The sequence below is a fragment of the Stigmatopora argus genome, chromosome 6 (genome assembly GCF_051989625.1).
Source record: "Stigmatopora argus isolate UIUO_Sarg chromosome 6, RoL_Sarg_1.0, whole genome shotgun sequence".
NCBI classification, from domain to species: domain Eukaryota; kingdom Metazoa; phylum Chordata; class Actinopteri; order Syngnathiformes; family Syngnathidae; genus Stigmatopora; species Stigmatopora argus.
In genome coordinates this window covers 17,088,291-17,107,885 of record NC_135392.1, presented here as the reverse complement: position 1 = coordinate 17,107,885, position 19,595 = coordinate 17,088,291, and the positions used below count along the sequence as shown (strand labels likewise).

At 47.1% G+C, this 19,595-nt stretch overlaps 1 protein-coding gene across 1 annotated transcript in view; it reads right to left on the bottom strand.

The window, feature by feature from the left end:
• Positions 1–19,595, bottom strand: part of LOC144075574 (sodium-coupled neutral amino acid transporter 3-like) — a 37,813-nt gene that overhangs the window by 16,230 nt on the left and 1,988 nt on the right. The window contains exons 2-8 of the mRNA XM_077602767.1: positions 5,058–5,215; positions 4,856–4,876; positions 4,620–4,701; positions 4,433–4,548; positions 2,251–2,324; positions 1,886–1,978; positions 767–848 (exon numbers count right to left, since the gene is read on the bottom strand). Of these exons, the coding sequence (XP_077458893.1) occupies positions 767–848; positions 1,886–1,978; positions 2,251–2,324; positions 4,433–4,548; positions 4,620–4,701; positions 4,856–4,876; positions 5,058–5,161 (572 nt within the window). The 5' untranslated portion in view covers positions 5,162–5,215. The remainder of the gene's footprint in view (positions 1–766; positions 849–1,885; positions 1,979–2,250; positions 2,325–4,432; positions 4,549–4,619; positions 4,702–4,855; positions 4,877–5,057; positions 5,216–19,595) is intronic.

Sequence of the window (19,595 nt, the reverse complement as noted above, 5' to 3'; positions counted from 1 at the left end):
GGGGGAGAGGGGGGGCGAGTGGGGGGTGACTTGTTGCACGGCAACGCGCTCGTAACATAACATAAACAAATTTAAATGAACTTGGATTATGATGCAGACACACTTAAAAATAAATTTAATCTAACCGAACACTAAACTTAATTTTAATTTTGTTTAAAATTTTGATACCTTTCTTCTCCCGGGTTGGCTCTATTTGCCCCGCCTCCACCCTGACTTTCGGATGCAACCTATCGAGGGTTGTTTGCTTTTGTATTCCCTTCAAAATATTCCGAAAATGATGCCCACAAATGTTCTAACAATAGGATAATGCACGACCACTTGCCAACGAGAAGTAGTATATACATCATTCGCAATGACTAACGGGAAAAAAACACTGAAAAAAATGCAACGCTCCGCCTAGTGCTCATAGACATTACAGAAGGGAGTTGCGACCACAGAGACATTACACGAGGGAGTTGCAGGGAGAGAGACAGTGCCCATGATGTTCTTATGTGTGTGTGTGTATATATATATATATATATATATATATATATATATATATATATATATATATATATATATATATATATATATATATATATATCAGCAGAACACTGATTATGAGTTAGGTAAAGGTTGACATTTTGTCCAAAACAAAGACAAGCCCCCTCAGCCTCGTTCAATTACAAGCTTCCATTCTCAACACACCCCTTCAATGCCAGGTGATAAGCACTTGACCGTGCACTTGTAAAGTCACGAGTGCAGTGCTATTAATGCTGCTACTCACTCTGTGTTAGGGTCAGCCTTCAGGAATGCTTGGATGACTAAAGGTAGCTCTGATTTCACAATGTACAGGTAGCTGGACATTGCTGCAAGAGAGAAAATAGAATCAAGAGTAGACCTTCCTCTAAAATCTGACACGCAGTTCTTGAGAAAACTGTCAGAGGAGATATTAAAGGTCAAAAACCCTCTTGATTATAAGTAAACCTAACAAATTAGAGAAAAGCTTTGAATTTGAAATATCTATGAGTATTAGTGAAAATCTTCACTTACCTAACAAATCAAACCCATTTAGACAAAAGCTTTTTCTTCAGTAAGCATAAAAATGAATCCTGATAAATTTGTTACTATATTTATAGTGGGAAAATACAGTTACAGGAAATATTAATATATTTGCTTTTAGGACTACAATTAGAAAACCCGCAAGCATCATTTAAAAGATGAGTTATGGAAACAAAATACCATTCACAACATAACATACATTCAAAGATACAGAATAGCAATAAAGCTATTATTGCACTATTTTAGGATACATTTCTCACCTACCATGACTTCCTTATGATATTAAGTGGCATCCCATTTTGAATCCATAGCGTACATTCTTCCACCCTGGAACTATATAACAGCTTCCACTCTTCTGGGAAGACTTTTCGCTCAAGAATTCAGAATTTGTTTAAGTTCAAAACGGTTCCTCTTTATTCCAATAAGAATGTTAAAGCAGCAGACCTTTTCAGTTGAAATAACAAATCAAAATTTAAATTGCCCCTAGGTATGAGTGTGTGTGTGAATGGTTGTCCGTCTCCTCATGTCTTGCGATCAATCAGCTGTCCACCAATTCTGGGTGTCCCCCGCCTCCGGCCCGAAGTCAACTGGGATGGGCTCCAGCACCCCTCGCGACCCTTGTGAGGTTTAGCGGTTCAGAAAATGAATGAATTATCGAATACATTTCTCTTTTCTCTTTCAATTGTTTTTGGTTTTAACTGTCTCAATGATATAATGTGAATATAGTGTATCATTTTATTTGTTTTTTAGGATTTTCCTCTTATTTAAACCATTTTGATTTACCTTGTGTTGAATTGTGCTACACAGATAACTGCCAAGCCTTGCCCTTCCACCGCTCACTCACCTCCAATATTCTGCAGAGTGATTGCAATGCCAGCTGCCATTTTTCCTGGTGTGCCAAAAGCCCTGAAGCCCAGTTGTTCGTAAGCCCGAATTCCTGAAAACCCAAAGTCATCACTTAATATCTTAGCAAAATTTTCTGTATTTGGTGGGCCATTTGTTTTACAAGTGCAACATTGAGTTTCATCAGATATAAGAAAACATATAATATTATAATAAAATATTGTTCTTATTTCCAAATGAGGACATAATAGTGGTAGCATAAGAGCAAACACAGAGTTGCAGAACTGTATGCCAAGCTAAAAAGACAAGAATTGAATCATCCAGTGATGTAGAGAGTTTCTTTACAATAGGCCAAGGCATTCTTACCCACAATGCCAGACGATTTGAGCAGCAGATGAATGGAATAAGATGATAAGCCTGCCACTGCAGTCAGAAGAAACCTGCAACATTCACATTTATAGTCAATAATGTTGGATATGGTTTTCTGTTTGTTACATTTTGTTCACATAGTAGCTGAGGTGAAGATTATAGCATTAATGGATGATGACTGCACACTTAGGGTTAGTGCCTGTTAAGTCAGGTTTAGCACCTGAGTTTTTAGATACCAGGTTTTACTAGTGAGGTTCCACCAGAATTCTCATCTTGCACGTCTCTCACGGTTTTTGGGCCATTGTCACGCCTTATGCCATACCAAACATTTCTCGCACTACAAAGTATTACTCTACAATTGTCATAATTTAAACTTAAAATTAAAATGTAAACACTGTATATGCACAAGCACATGCAGTTTTAATCAAAATCACTTTCAGAAGTTGCATGTGCATTTTATTTATATATAAATAATATAAATAATCTGGATTAGCTAATTTATATTTTCTTTCTAAATACAAGTGCAGATGTCAGCCACGGCCTTGGGACCCACTGGTCGTTTAGTCTACTTGTATGTTTGTTTTAGTGCCGGGTGCGCACGTGACGGGATTGGAGCAGGTAAGGTCATGATGCCTGCAGTCTTTCCTGAAATTGTACCCTCATGCATTCAAACCAAAGACCTTCACACCACTGCCAGCTTTCCTCACCTATGTTTGGAGGTATAATAATCAACCTGTATGGAATCTTTATTACCTCAATGTTTGGCCTCAAACGTACATTCCACGCCTAACTTGAGAAAAGACAATGGAGTAAAACTAACTAAGAGGAGGGATCTATGTACTCTGAGTGTTTTATTGCTTTATTTATATCAGCGGATTTGATTTACAACTTATTCTAATTTCAAGTATTGGGGGGAATCCGGACTCTGTCGCCATCCAAGCCCAGTCATAGCTTGCAAGACCTTCATAACCCATTATTTTGTAGTGAAAAGTAGGGCTTATGAATGGAGTTGAATATGAAATTAATTTATTACTACATACATACTAAAGGTGTTTACAAACAGTGATTCTGCAATATATCGCGATATCACATTGGACGATTCTCGTATGGATGCAAAATGCATCTGAATCAATCTTTACACGTATTCTTGGTGTAAATAAACAATATGTGGATCCACTTGCATTCACTCGTCCACAGTCGTCACCCGCTGTACCCTGACATTAAGTAATCGTGATTGGATGCACAAGGGCATGGTTTCTCAGCTCATGTCCCATATAAAATCCCATAAGAAGTTTTTTTTAATGTATACATATATAGAATCCTGCATTGAGGCAGGTTTGGACTAAAGCAGGCCTGCACTCAAAACTGAGAAAATTACACAAAAAAGTTCATATGTTGTTCAAACATAAAACGTGTTTACTTTAGTACTAAACTATATGAGGTTTCAGAAATTGTGATTTTTTTTCGGTCATTTTCTGAACCACTTTATCCTCACAAGGGTCGCGGGGAGTGCTGGAGACTATCCCAGGCGGGGTACACCCTAAATTGGTGGCCAGCCGATCACAGGGCATGAGGAGAAGGGCAACCATTCACGCTCAGTCATACCTAGGGGGCAATTTAGAATGTCCAACCAGCCGAGCATGTATGTTTTTTGGAATGTGGGGGAAAAAAACGGAGTACCAGGAGAAAACTCACGCAGGAGAATATGCAAACTCCACACAGGTGGACTGACCTGGATTCGAACCCAGGACCGCAGAACTGTGAGGCTGATGCGCTAACCACTCACCTACCAATCTACCATTTCATAGATTAATGGATATAAGTTTACTTTCATTTCCATTTTGATTAGTTTTTTCCACAGTGATATTCAAAAATGTGTAGTATCGTGTTGTATCAGGATTAATTGGGATAGTGATGAGATTGTGAATCATGTTATGAATCGTATTGCTAGATATAAGGCGATACACACCCCTAATACACACTGATATTGTTCATATAATTAGTCTTAAAATTGATAAAATTATACAATAAACTTTACAGTGTTTTCCTTTTTCGTCACAGACTAACACTTGGAGTTACCTGAACAGTTTTTATTTGTTTTTCTTAAATTTTCACAAGCTTCAGTCCTACCACTTAGTTGATCTAAAGTAAGACAGCATGAATCATTGGTAATACTCACAAAAAGAGGAGTATCCCGGTGTTGGCCATGGCATAAGCCAGTCCTAGGATTCCACTTCCCATAATGGCATTACCCAGATTGAATACGGACATGCCAAAAGAGGTTTTACCTTCGAACTGATAAAATGCATAAACATGTGATAACAACAATAACTGGTAATAGCAGTCCCTTGTGTTTTTTCACTTACATCTGTGAATCGAACTGGTTTCTTTCCATCTGCATTAGGCAGAAATTCCTCATTCTCCATTGCTCCATCTTGGTCATCAAATCTAGTGTGAGACATTTTATGGCCGTTACTGCAAGTAAAGGATGAACCCATACCCAAACACTTGCTCCACTGTTATTATAGTTCAATAGTTCCAAAGACTCTTAGATGTCAAAAAAAGTGACTGAAATAAAAGATGCAGATAAAACCTCACGTACCTGACTGTTTGAGTACCATTTCTGTGGAAAGATCCACCCATTCAGGCAAACAAATAAACATGCAATAAGAAAAACAAAAGCAAACAGCCATTAAGTTGACACGTGCCCGACCTGTTATTAAGCTCTTTAAAAATAATCAACTCTTTGCATAAAGCACATGAGACTGCTATTGGCATGCTTGTGGAATAGAATGAACACTCACATATCATCCTGAAGCGACATCTTCATCGACACGTCCACGTCATCTCCAATGTTGTGGCTTTTTCCGTTGGATAAGATGTTCATCTCTGACTGAGCTTGCTCCATCGTGAAAGCTGAAGCGACACTCTTTAGACCAAGTGTTGCAGCAGAATTTACAGTCTATAAAAGGATAAGGCACATATGGAGAAAGATTTACAGGTTTTTATTTCATGGCTCAACATGTTAGCATCGTGCTAATCTTCTGAATAAAAATAATCAATTCGCTCAAGACACGTCTTTGACAAGATGGGACCGGGAAAATAACTGCTACAGTCTTCCCTCGATTATTGGGACTTCACTTATCGCGGATTCACTTCTTTGCGATTTTTTTTAAGTTTATAAAAACGCACAAGCGGAAGCCACTCCCCTGTCTAAGACTCAGCACTGAGGAAAATGTTAATTTTTTTTAAATTTCATAAAAATGTAAAAATCCACGCTGAAACTCATAAGCGGAAGCCACTTTTGCTACTAGGACTCAGTACTGAAAGAAAAATAAGGTAATTACAATAGGGGTGACCCTACTTCACGATTTTTCTATTATTGCAGCCATCTCCGCGATATTTGAGGGATTACTCAGTAATCATTACTGTATAGCAGTTCTTTAGTGTCGTGTGATGGAATTTTTCAATGAAAGTCTTTAATATCCAAATCTGCTTCACAATGTGAGGGCATGTTATGTAGCCTCACATTATTTTGTTGTTTTTGTTGTGCGGTGGTGGTGTGGTAGGGGATTGTTTGACTATACTAACATTTGTTTTACTCAACCATACACGCTCACACTCATACCTAGTGGCAATTTAGAGTGTTCAACCAACCTACTAGGAATGTTTTTGGGATGTGTGAGAAAACCGGAGTACCCGGAGAAAACCCAGACAAGCTCGGGAGAACATGCTAACTCCACACAGGGAGGACAGACCTGGGATCGTTACAGCAGAGATAGCACTGCCACTTAATTATAGTACATTGGGTTTGCCTGAACAAAAGTAATACAATAATGTCGATAATACTGTCAAAAGTAATGATTAAACAATACATGCAGTAGCGTAAAACTACACTGTTGCATCACACCTAGAAAAAGGTAGATTGTATTATTTGCCTCTACAGTACATTGTGTCGGTGCATGAAAGTAAATACACAAATATTTGGTTCCTCTCTGTTAACGGTCTTTCCCTGAAGTAATTCAGTTCTCTTGATGACTTTCAACACTATAACTAACTGGGATTTATTCATCAACATCTCTCACAACTTAATGTAAAGATTTGTTAATTGGGTAGCGCAAAACTCCCCAGAAAGTCACAGCTCAGCCACGCAAACAAATTGCACAATCAAAGGTCAAGTTCTGTTTGAGTTTTTTGGTTGTTTGCTTACTGCGTGTCACAAGCCAGGGAATTTCTCAGAGACACAGCATTAGTTTCACATGCTAGCACAGTGGAAGTTGCAACAGGCAATAACGACACATTTTGTTTTTAATATTGTTGTTGGGTTCTTTTTTATTTTGTTGCTTTTTAAAATTAAAATATGGCAATGACAATATCTATCATCAACATCCTAAATATCAAAATTTGATGAATTTTCATTCAGTAAAGTGAACATATTCTTCACTACAACACAATGTTTGCGGAGTCCCAACCATTCTTCGAGAATATCGGAAGGGTCCATGTTGGTTGTTTGAACGCTCAAATTAGAAGAGTATGCTGCCAAATGTTTGTCCCTAATGTAAAAGCACCTCCCTCGATTTTCTGGAGAATAGTTAACAGCCCGATTATCTTGTTATGTGAGGCTCCCAAGGCTCCAAACTATGACTAAATGGTAGCAAATTGTCCCTAAAGTTGAAAATTGTGCATGTATGTTTTTCATCTACTTGCATATATGTAACCAATATTCTCGTTATTATAATTATTGTGAAATAATAGTTACTCCCAAAATTCACAAATGATCCAAAAATATTAGTAAATTACAAAGAAGAAAGATGATAACCAGCAGGATAATAATGACTTGCTACTGTGTGAGATCCTGGTTTAGGGTTACACACTGATAATATAGATGCTTCTAACTACACAATGTAACCAATGAACAATAGTGGACTGGATTTTATGGGAGAAGGCACATGTACAGTACTTCTTGCCCATGTGGTCATGATCGATTAGAAACAGGCACAAGGTTTAATCAAGTGGGCCTGGCAACATCAGCTCAGCAGAGGACGTGCCTTCTGAGTCCACAAGAACACATGCTCATCTAGTGACGATGAGCACCACTTGATGCACATTGCTCTGGGGTCAGCAGTTCACTTTAGAACAGAGCAAATCGCCAGAAACTTCAGACTCAATGGACAATTCATAAGATACACTATTCTTTTCAAGACCCTTAAAAGATAGGTTAAGGTTCAAATTGATTTGTGGTTAATACTCCATCAAAAAATGATGAGCCGATTAATTAAAGACATGACATTGATTTCAATCAAGTTGATAGACTTAATTCAAGTGCGGCCACATCAGCAAGTGCACGACATGCTAACTGCACTGACATTCATTGCCTTCATTTAAAACAGGGGTCTCAAACTTGCGGCCCGCGGGCCAACTGCGGCCCTCGGGATGATAATTTGCGGCCCCCGTCTTAATATGAAAGATTAATGTTCGTGCGGCCCGCAAAATTGATATGAATGACACTTGTGTTCGGAGCAATGTTCCCTCTAAGCTGCGCGCGTGCGCAATTACGCACTACTCTCGTCTTCTCTGCGCAGTAGCAATCATATGGCGCGCAGTAAAAAAAAAATCGATTTTTTTTTTTTTAATTTTTTTTTTTTTTTTTTTTTACCCCTTTCCCCATGATGGCGCCGTTTAAGTGGCAGCCAGTGGCAGTAGCTCTGTCCACTCATGTTTTTCGTGTTTTACAGCATGTTTTACAAAATTAGAGGGAACATTGACATGCACCTGCTTGTGGCAGGTGTGATACTGGTGTGCCCATAGCGAGCAATGATGATGTCGTGACCGGATGATTCGCCTAAAGACGTTTTGCCGACGGACGTTTGACAGACGGACAGGTCGTACTAGTATTTGTTAGTTTAATGATTAAATACAAATACTAGTATTTGTATTGAATCATTAAACACAAATACTAGTATTTGTATTTAATCATTAAACGCTGTTTTCAGCTGGATTTGACCGAATTTGAGAGCATTTTGAGCCGTTTGGCGAATGGACGTCTATAGACGTTTTTTTGCCTCCATCGCAATATCATCCAGTATTTGTAGTTAATCATTAAATGCTGTTTTAGGATGGATTTGACCCGATTGCTGTCATTTTACGGCTCGGTTCTGCTACATCTGCCTGCCCAAGAGTGCTTATTCCCGGACTGCCATGCCCGCCCAAGAGTGCTTATTCCCGGGCTGCCATTGATGGTAGACGAACATTGATTTTTACTATAATTTGGACAACACCGGCGGCGGGCCGGATTAAAAATCCTAACGGGCCGTATATGGCCCGCAGGCCGAGGTTGAAAAACTTGTACACACACGATCCGGCGGGGCGAGCGTTCGAATTCCGTTTCGGCGAAACCTCCGTTCGGCCGAATGAACGTTCGGTGGAACGTCCATTCGGCGACCTGCCCGTCTGTCAAACGTCCGTCGGCGAAACGTCTTTAGGCGAATCATCCGAGTACCGATGATGTCGCTCACACTGGTACTCAGTGCGCTCAGGGAGGTTGTCTTTCTGCTCAGACCAACAAAAAAATTAGAGGGAACTTTGGTTCGGAGCTGAATGAACCAATCACGGTGAGGTATACGGCTCTGGAGGGCGGGACATCGGCCGGGCTGTCCAGTGCCTCGCTCACTCACTCATTCATTCCTCCAATCAGCTGGGCGGAGGAGAAGCCGTGAGGCCGATCACTCCGCTCGGCGCGCACACTCCGCTGCTCTCAGCATAGAACTGAATGAGGCGCTATGATCCGTGATCCAGCCTGTGTCAGTGTCTGTAGCCATCTCCCCGATTGAAACGGAGAGCGAAAGTGCACATGCGCCACAAACCCGCGCGACTGAATGTGAAAGATCAACCCGAGACTCATTCCAAGTGGAAAAACATATTACAGAGCCCCAGAGATGTCTCTTTCAAAGCCTGCCGTGAAGAGAAAGGTCGGTGATGAGCACAGACAGTTTCAAGAAAAGTGGGGAGTGCAATATTTCTTTGTTGAACACAGGGGCACCCCGACGTGTCTCATTTACACTGAAAAAGTTGCGGTGCACAAGGAATACAATTTGAAACGTAATTGTACTACGAGACATGCTGAGGAGTACGAAAAATACCAGGGAGATGAGAGAGCCAACCAGGTTGCCAGTCTTAAAACACGTCTTCTGAGGCAACAGGATTTCTTCAAGAAGGCTACCAAAGACAGTAATGCAGCAGTCAAAGCTAGCTACGCCGTTTGTGAGTTGATTGATCCTGTGCTAAGTGATCCCAAATGGCTCATGGACTTGGCTTTTCTTGTTGATATCACACATGAGCTTAATGTACTGAACAAGAAGCTACAAGGCCAGGGGCAACTTGTCAGTGCTGCCTATGACAACGTGAGAGCATTCTGCACTAAACTTGTGTTATGGAAAGCCCAGCTCTCTCAGACAAACCTTTGCCATTTCCCAGCATGCAAGGCTCTCGTGGATGCAGGCACACCATTCAGTGGTGAGAAGTATGTTGAGGCCATTTCGAAGCTACAGGAGGAATTTGATCACAGATTTGCAGACTTCAAGACACACAAAGCCACATTTCAAATTTTTGCGGACCCCTTCTCCTTTGATGTGCAAGATGCCCCTCCTGAGCTTCAAATGGAGCTCATTGACCTGCAGTGCAACTCTGCACTCAAAGCCAAGTTCAGGGAGGTAAGTGGAGAAGCAGACAAGCTTGGGCAATTTTTGAGAGAGTTGACCCCCAGCTTCCCTGAACTTTCCCGAAGGTTCAAGCGGACCATGTGCCTTTTTGGGAGCACATACTTGTGTGAGAAGCTCTTCTCCACCTTGAACTTCAATAAGTCCAAGTACAGGTCCAGACTTACTGATGAGCATCTTCAAGCTCTACTGAGGGTCTCCACTGCTTCCTCCCTCAAGCCAAATGTGACTATGTGAGAAGAAGCGCTGCCAGGTCTCTAGCAGCAAGGAGTAGGCAAGAGAAGCCGTGTTCAGAATATTTCATGTTCAATGTTCCATTCAAGTTCAGAAAGTTAAAGGTTAAAGAGCTGTTAATACAGACATTTGAAACGGAATAAAAATAATTCATTTTCTCTACTTAGCCAGCCAGTGTATATCTACTGTATGCTCATTAGTATTATTTGGTTTTGTATTACTGATTGATTTATTTTTTATTCATCTTTAAGTTAATTTATTTAATTCATTATTTTTTGTTAAAAAATAAAGATATTTGATAACGTTGGAATGTTTTATCAGTGCTTTTCTTGTGGAAATCCTGATGCGGCCCAGTCTCACCCAGACTCGGCCTCTAGCGGCCCCCAGGTAAATTGAGTTCGAGACCCCTGATTTAAAACAAGCAACCGACAGAGAGATTCAGAGACAGCGTCGTTAATTTCGAGCGAGATTAATATTTTTTGGGGTCATCAAATATTGATACGTTATCAAGCGAAGAACAGGGCACCTCTTCTGGACAACATGTTAATTATTGGCCTGACCAATAAACTGGTCCCCCATTTTTAGCCCATTTAAAGCAATCATTATCGAATGGGATTTGGCAAACACTGTTGATATATTTTGTATATGTTCTGTTAGGGAAATAGTAGATATTCACTCATTTTTTGAACCGTTTATCCTCACAAGGTTCGCGGGGGTGCTGGAGCCTATCCCAGCACCGGGGGGCCAGCCGGTGAGGGCTCAATTCCCGCTGGTGGCGGTATAATTGGAAATGCGGATGGTCGTTTGTCTCTCTGTGTGCCCTGCGACTGACTGGCAACCAGTCTAGGGTGTAGTCTGCCTTTCGCCCGAAGAAGGCTGGGTTAGGCTCCAGCAACCCCCCTGCAACCCTTTCGAGGATGCGCGGTATGGAAGATGAATGAATATATACTTAATTTCCGGGGTGCTGGAGCCTATCCCAGCTCAGCTTGCAAACAAACAACCATTAACACACACATTCATTAACCTAGGGGCAATTTAGAGTGTTCACCCAGACTACCATACATGTTCTTGGGATGTGGGAGGAAACCGGAGTACCCGGAGACAAAACCAAGCACGTTCGGGGAGAACATGCAAACTCCACACAGGAAGTTCGGGGGATTTAAGTGGGAATCAATCCTGCACTGCCTGCAATGAAGGAACTAAATGTACCACCACGCCATTAGTGAGCTATGGCCTAAATATAAAAATAAATGAGTAATTATTGAATGTGTTTGCATATTTTGGTGTGGGAAAACTTCCTTAAATGTTAAACACGTACACTAAACTCTCAGACAAGGTATTGTAAACAAACTTCACAAATGTACAAACTATTGTTCTTGTGCCCCTGTTAACTTTCATCTGAATATGTTTCAGTTAATATAGTGGAATCGGGATGTGATTATGCTCAACATGAGTGCCTGGAAACAGGAGTTAAGAAACATTCCAAGACATCTTTGAAGTTATAAACAGAAACTTTAGCACTGATCTACCTCATCATTTCTGTTTGGTATCAACTGCTAAAACAATACATACATGGTGAATTTCCACTTAGCCCTTGTTCCATCCACATCCAAGAAAATCTAAATGAGCAAATATTTTCTCTGTCTAATCAAAGTCCAGTCAGTAGCCTATTCCAAACAGGTCTTTTAGAAAGTGGGTCCACCGTCACACTTGTTTACACAGAATGTACAGTTCCTGGACTGAGCCAGCTTAAGTAGTAGGCCTCGTATCAGTTTCTGAATTTGACCTCAACCCGATGGAGATGCCGTGACCTAACCTAAAATAGACTTACCAGGAACTTTACTCAACTACGAGAGAGACAGCCCAGTGGAAGTATGAAATGGGGTCAAAGTAAAATAATTTAGTTTAACAAATCTAAATTTGAAGTAATAAAAAAAGAAAGGGTGTCGGCCTCACAGCTCTGGGGTACTGTGCTCGAATCCAGGTCAGTGTGTGGAGTTTGCATGTTCTCCGCGGGCCTGCGTGGGTTTTCTACGGGTACCTCCCACATTCCAAAAAACATGCATGGTAGGCTTATTGGACACTACATTGCACCTAGCTATGAGTGTGAATGTGAATGGTTGCCCAGCTCTTTGTACCCTGCGACTGACTGTCCACTGATTCAGGGTGTCCCCCCGTTCCCCGCCTCTGCCCTGAAATCAGCTGGGATAGACTCCGGCAGCCCCTGCGACCCTAGTGAGGATAAAGCGGTTTAGAAAATGAGATAAGATGAGAGATTATGTCTTCATCCATGCAGATGTGCGCACCAGGCACGAGAGAGGACGCTCTTGGGACTTACCACTTCACTTAATGACTATCTTTGTGTATTCTTTGGCCTCCTACATTAATATTATACCTGTCAACTTATACGTTTTTTCCAGTATTTTATAAATTTTTTGTCAATTCAAATTGTGTATACTGTATAACAACTTTTGTACGGGATTTTTTTTAAATACGTTTTTTTGTAAAACCGATCTCGTTTTACCCATTTCGGCTCTAATCCAGATCGTCTTCGTCACTGGTAGCAGACAAAAACGTCATCACCGACTGCTAATAGTATTGTCCTGCTTTAAGCATGATATGCGCATGCGCATTCCCCTTTCACCTGTCCACCTATTCACTATACAAATTACAAATATAGCGCTCAGAAAGCCGTCCACTTTGGAGAAAATTTTAGACTTTTACGTGCGCCCTATGTGAGTAAATATGTGCCGCATTGCATTTATTTATCACTTAATAAGGGGAATTGCAATCATTAATAAGGGGAGCAATTGGCGGAGATTGACAGGTATATAATATATAGTACAGTGTAGCCATAGTGTAATAATAACTGTTCATAGAGAATTATGATTTAAGTGAATTAATTAATTATTCATATTCATTATCCTTAGAAGAAATTCACCAAGGCCTGCAGCAGGTTAATCATATTTACATGTTATAAAAATACATAATGTAACGAATTTAGAAAGAACACACAAAGAAAGCCTCAGGACCATAATGGTTAAATTATACATTTCAAATTAAGCAGGATATTCATTCATCCATTATCTGTTCCGCCTATCCTCACAACAATCGCGGGTGTGATGGAGCCTATCACAGCCTATCTACTGGCACCAGATGGGGAACAACCTGAATTGGTGGCCAGCCAATCGCTTGGCAGAAGGAAGAAAAACAACTATTCACACTCACACTTAGTGTCCAACCAGCCTACTATGCAGGGGGGGAGTGATGAAATATCCTGAGATATGAGCTTAATGCGTTCCGGGACCGAGCTCACCTGTCGATTTACTCGTATCTCAAGTCAATGTTTCCCATAGAACCGAACTAGATACAAATTAATTCGTTCCAACCCTCTGAAAAAAAAAAAAAAAGAGGATATTACAATGGAAAAACAAATTTTTATTGGTTCTAATTCACCATCTACTAACAGAGTAACAAATAACTATCTAGTGATTATACTAAAATGCAGTGGCGGGCCGTGCATTTCACACTTAGGCCTTCAGTAGTGCTGTGTGTGAATCAATCCAACCCTCAATAAGTATCTTATGGCTATAAAACCTTTAATGCAGCTACAGCTGCGACACATAAAAAAGAATCAATAATAACCTAAAAAATTGAAATATTATTTAGGAAAATAGACATTTTACTCACCAATTTTTTTATTTTTATACACAAAATGCATCCTCCTTTCGTTTCTTAAGAAGATTTTAATTACTCTGTGGTACAGATTACACGTGCGTTTCAGGTTCATCAAGAAGTTCTTTTCTATCGCCATCAAACCTAATGCTCACAGTCGAGTCTGTCCTGTTGTATTTCTGGCATAAGTTTTGATTCTGTTTCGGGCTGAAAATGTCCGTTCGACAGAAGCAGTGGATGGTTACTGTCAAACCCACTGTGTACAGTACTTTTTGTTATGATCGCGCCGCGTCGTGTGACGCGATCGTGGAAGTAGGTCGACCCAAATGCAGGAGGCAGGAGAGGACGAGGCATTAGCGTGATAACGAGTCCTTTAATGCATCAACCAAAACGTGCAAACAAGCGTGGCCGCATGCGGCGCGCATACGGACAGAGGCGAACAGAAAGGCAGCAGCATAACGACCGCTAGCTACCGCTAGCAACTGCTACTACAGTCCATGGTAGAGTGATGATCCGGCGACGTGTGATGACGCGTCGCTTACTTAAATACAGGAACCGAAAGTAATCATTGGATTGGCTACAGCCGGTACGTGTCGACGGCAACCCAGGAGGGCCAAAAGGGCACTCCTGACAGTACCTCCCCCCTAGGGGACGGATTCCAGACGCCCCAAAGCCAAATGTCCATGAGAAAAAAAAAAACGGAAAAGCAGCCAGGGAGGGCGGGCGGGAACCGTACACTAGGTCCGGGGGGCGTCCGCGCCAGCCCGTGAAGCAATGGGAGAGTGACCGGTTCGGCGGGCGTCCGCACCGGCCAGAGACGAGGCGAAGACGTGGTCGGTCCGGCGGGGGTCCGCGCCGGCCGATGACGAGGCGTGGGCATGGTCGGTCTGGCGGGCGTCCGCGCCGGCCGATGACGAGGCGTGGGCATGGTCGGTCCGGCGGGCGTCCGCGCCGGCCGATGACGAGGCGTGGGCATGGTCGGTCCGGCGGGCGTCCGCGCCGGCCGATGACGAGGCGTGGGCATGGTCGGTCCGGCGGGCGTCCGCGCCGGCCGATGACGAGGCGTGGGCATGGTCGGTCCGGCGGGCGTCCGCGCCGGCCGATGACGGGGCGTGGGCATGGTCGGTCCGGCGGGCGTCCGCGCCGGCCGATGACGAGGCGTGGGCATGGTCGGTCCGGCGGGCGTCCGTGCCGGCCGGTGACGAGACGTAGGAGAGGCCTCTCCAGCAGACCTTGGCGCTTGGAGAGGAGTGGGAGTAGCCGGTCCTGCGGGCCTCCCTGCTGGTGCCTTGGGTGCTGGCCAAGCCCCCTCCCTTTAACAGACAACGGAACTTTAGCATGGTCGTCGGGTACCTTACCCTGGCTGTTCGGGGGGTCGCCTGCCCCCTCGGTCGGGAGGGCAGGAGGGTCACTCTCGCCGTCGCCGGGCCCCTCGCGCAGAGGCGCCGGAGAGTCCCTCTCGCCGTCGCCGGGCCCCTCGCGCAGAGGCGCCGGAGAGTCCCTCTCGCCGTCGCCGGGCCCCTCGGGCAGGGGCGCCGGAGAGTCCCTCTCGCCGTCGCCGGGCCCCTCGGGCAGGGGCGCCGGAGAGTCCCTCTCGCCGTCGCCGGGCCCCTCGGGCAGGGGCGCCGGAGAGTCCCTCTCGCCGTCGCCGGGCCCCTCGGGCAGGGGCGCCGGAGAGTCCCTCTCGCCGTCGCCGGGCCCCTCGGGCAGGGGCGCCGGAGAGTCCCTCTCGCCGTCGCCGGGCCCCTCGGGCAGGGGCGCCGGAGAGTCCCTCTCGCCGTCGCCGGGCCCCTCGGGCAGGGGCGCCGGAGAGTCCCTCTCGCCGTCGCCGGGCCCCTCGGGCAGGGGCGCCGGAGAGTCCCTCTCTCCCTCGCCGGCCCCCTCGTCCAGGGGCGCCGGAGAGTCCCTCTCTCCCTCGCCGGCCCCCTCGTCCAGGGGCGCCGGAGAGTCCCTCTCTCCCTCGCCGGCCCCCTCGTCCAGGGGCGCCGGAGAGTCCCTCTCTCCCTCGCCGGCCCCCTCGTCCAGGGGCGCCGGAGAGTCCCTCTCTCCCTCGCCGGCCCCCTCGTCCAGGGGCGCCGGAGAGTCCCTCTCTCCCTCGCCGGCCCCCTCGTCCAGGGGCGCCGGAGAGTCCCTCTCTCCCTCGCCGGCCCCCTCGTCCAGGGGCGCCGGAGAGTCCCTCTCTCCCTCGCCGGCCCCCTCGTCCAGGGGCGCCGGAGAGTCCCTCTCTCCCTCGCCGGCCCCCTCGTCCAGGGGCGCCGGAGAGTCGCTCTTGCCTTCGCCGAACCCCTCGTCCAGGGGCCCCGGCGCGTCGCCGCCACTTCCGGGCGGGCAAGAGCGGGGCGGGAGAGAGCGGGGCGGGAGAGAGCGGGGCGGGAGAGAGCGGGGCGGGAGAGAGCGGGGCGGGAGAGAGCGGGGCGGGAGAGAGCGGGGCGGGAGAGAGCGGGGCGGGAGAGAGCTGGGCGGGAGAGAGCTGGGCGGGAGAGAGCTGGGCGGGAGAGAGCTGGGCGGGAGAGAGCTGGGCGGGAGAGAGCTGGGCGGGAGAGAGCTGGGCGGGAGAGAGCTGGGCGGGAGAGAGCTGGGCGGGAGAGAGCTGGGCGGGAGAGAGCTGGGCGGGAGAGAGCTGGGCTCGAGGAAATCAGCCGGGGTGAGGCGGAAACCGGGCCGGCCGAAACCGGCAAGGATGTAATCTACCAGTCTGGGACTTGGCCAAACGGAGCTCGGCAAAACGGAGCTCGGCAGAACGGAGCTCGGCAGACCCGCCGGTACCGGAAGCCTGGTTCGTGGCTTCGGCACGGGTGCGACAGGCGGCCCCGGTGGCAATGGGAGTATTGTGCGTGGCTTGGGCACGGGAATCTGTGGAGCTGGGAGCGGCGTGGTCGGCCGCGGAGCTGGGAGCGGCGTGGTCGGCCGCGGAGCTGGGAGCGGCGTGGTCGGCCGCGGAGCTGGGAGCGGCGCGGTCGGCCGCGGAGCTGGGAGCGGCGCGGTCGGCCGCGGAGCTGGGAGCGGCGTGGTCGTCCGCGGAGCTGGGAGCGGCGTGGTCGTCCGCGGAGCTGGGAGCGGCGTGGTCGTCCGCGGAGCTGGGAGCGGCGTGGTCGTCCGCGGAGCTGGGAGCGGCGTGGTCGTCCGCGGAGCTGGGAGCGGCGTGGTCGTCCGCGGAGCTGGGAGCGGCGTGGTCGTCCGCGGAGCTGGGAGCGGCGTGGTCGTCCGCGGAGCTGGGAGCGGCGTGGTCGTCCGCGGAGCTGGGAGCGGCGTGGTCGTCCGCGGAGCTGGGAGCGGCGTGGTCGTCCGCGGAGCTGGGAGCGGCGTGGTCGTCCGCGGAGCTGGGAGCGGCGTGGTCGTCCGCGGAGCTGGGAGTGGCGTGGTCGTCCGCGGAGCTGGGAGCGGCGTGGTCGTCCGCGGAGCTGGGAGCGGCGTGGTCGTCCGCGGAGCTGGGAGCGGCGTGGTCGTCCGCGGAGCTGGGAGCGGCGTGGTCGTCCGCGGAGCTGGGAGCGGCGAGGTCGGCCGAGAAGCCTGATCCGGGGCTCGAGCGTCCAGGCCCTGCCTTTGCTTCTCCCTGCGACGTGGCGCTCGCCGCCGCCTCCGGGAGGGCGTCACAGCATGCCGATCACCACGTGGTGGCCCATCGTAGCTGGCCAGCCAACCAGGTGAAATACTTCGCTGCTGCGCCTCCCCAAAAAAACAAGGCGGGCTGTGTTCGAAACTCCTACCGGAGCCCCCCCGCCGGCCGCCACGCGGTGGTCCTGTGTAGATGGCCCGCGGACCTGGCAGATGCTGGGCGGAGTAATCCGGGTCTGAGTAGTCGGAGGGGAAAAAGCGATCCTTCTCCAGTGGGGCATAACGTTCAGCGTCTTTAGTTGGAGCGTATCGGATTCCGTATCGGCTAAGAAAATAGCCGTCCCAGACCGAATCTCCAGCATCCAGCTCACCTAGCCGCTGGCCGTCCTCCTCTTCAGAAAGATCGGAGCCCCAATATCCAGCCTCTAAGTCTATTAGCCCCCCGTCGTCCTCACCTTCAGAAAAGTCCGTGTCCCAGCGGACAAAAACTTGGCGTTCCAAAGGGGCCGAGGGAGGCTGGCGTCGACGAGCGCGTCGGCTCGAGCGTGGGTAGCCTCCCGCTGGGTCCATTATGGCCGGATCATTCTGTTATGATCGCGCCGCGTCGTGTGACGCGATCGTGGAAGTAGGTCGACCCAAATGCAGGAGGCAGGAGAGGACGAGGCATTAGCGTGATAACGAGTCCTTTAATGCATCAACCAAAACGTGCAAACAAGCGTGGCCGCATGCGGCGCGCATACGGACAGAGGCGAACAGAAAGGCAGCAGCATAACGACCGCTAGCTACCGCTAGCAACTGCTACTACAGTCCATGGTAGAGTGATGATCCGGCGACGTGTGATGACGCGTCGCTTACTTAAATACAGGAACCGAAAGTAATCATTGGATTGGCTACAGCCGGTACGTGTCGACGGCAACCCAGGAGGGCCAAAAGGGCACTCCTGACACTTTTATTTCCCTTCTCATCTCTTCCTCCATCACTTCAGCAATAGCAGTGATCTGGTTGTTTTGTATTTTGCCCGACATGCCACTAAACACTTTATTAGTGGACAGGTGGTAATGTAAATCTGTGTTTCTCTCAGCAATGAGAGAAAGACGTTCCACATAATTTTCTTTGTTTGGGGATGCAGCGCTTTCATCGTGTCCCCGAAATGAAAGTTTACAGTCTATCATACTTTTTAAGATTTCCCTGTTTTTCTTTACCTTTTTGTTGTGGCGCTCCGTTTCCCTGCGCCCTTGCTCGCTGAACTGTAACTTCACTCGGGTTTCCCAAAAAGTTTTGGAGAGCACCGTTGCTTGTAAGTGTCCGGCAGTGCTTTGGTGTCTCGTTGGTGCTTTGGTTAAACGAGTCAAGTTTGCAAATCCAGTGTTGCTCCAAACACCATGTCGATCGGTGGCAAATAACAAGCACTCCCAGCAATACAATTTGCAGTGTTCCTCGGAGCCCGTGAGCCAGGAGTAGTGCTCGTAGTTAGTGAACTGAAAGTGGCGGACACACCCTTTTCCCGGCTGTAACAGGCTTGCTAGCTTCGGAGTCAACCGCCCTTTCTTAATGATGTCCATTTTTTTCCGGAAAAGTCCGTTTGGAAAATGGCTTTGTGAGCAAATATGCAACCAAATCCATTTGTTTTCCTTCGTCGGCCATTGTAGGTGGAGTTTGCGATCTCTGGCTGGCACACTTTGGCTTTGGTCCGCCTACTCCATCACTAGCCAATCATAGTTGGTGAGAGCGATGACGTTTCCCTACGACTGCGAGAAGGCAATGACGTATCCCTACGCCTGCGAGAAGGCCTTGGTGTCACCAAATCAAATTCTGATTGGTTAAAGAAACAGTCTTATTGACGCTTGTTTAATGGAGCAGAGCCTGCAGAACTGATTGTGAAGGCCTTGAGGCAGATTTCTGACCCTGGCAACAAATAATGGCTGAAATGTGATTGGTTAAATGCTTCAATATGAAAACACACATCTGGAAGCAGTGCAACCAGGGGGAAAGCAATGAAAGGAAGCTAACAGACAATTTGGAATTATTTAATAAGTATTGATGGACAAAATATAATATATGATTCAGATATTTCTTAGGCTAGCAGAGAAGGCCTTGAAGGCCCTGGCGGCACACCACTGCTAAAATGCGACATATTCAGTACAACGGAGGGGAGAGAGAGAA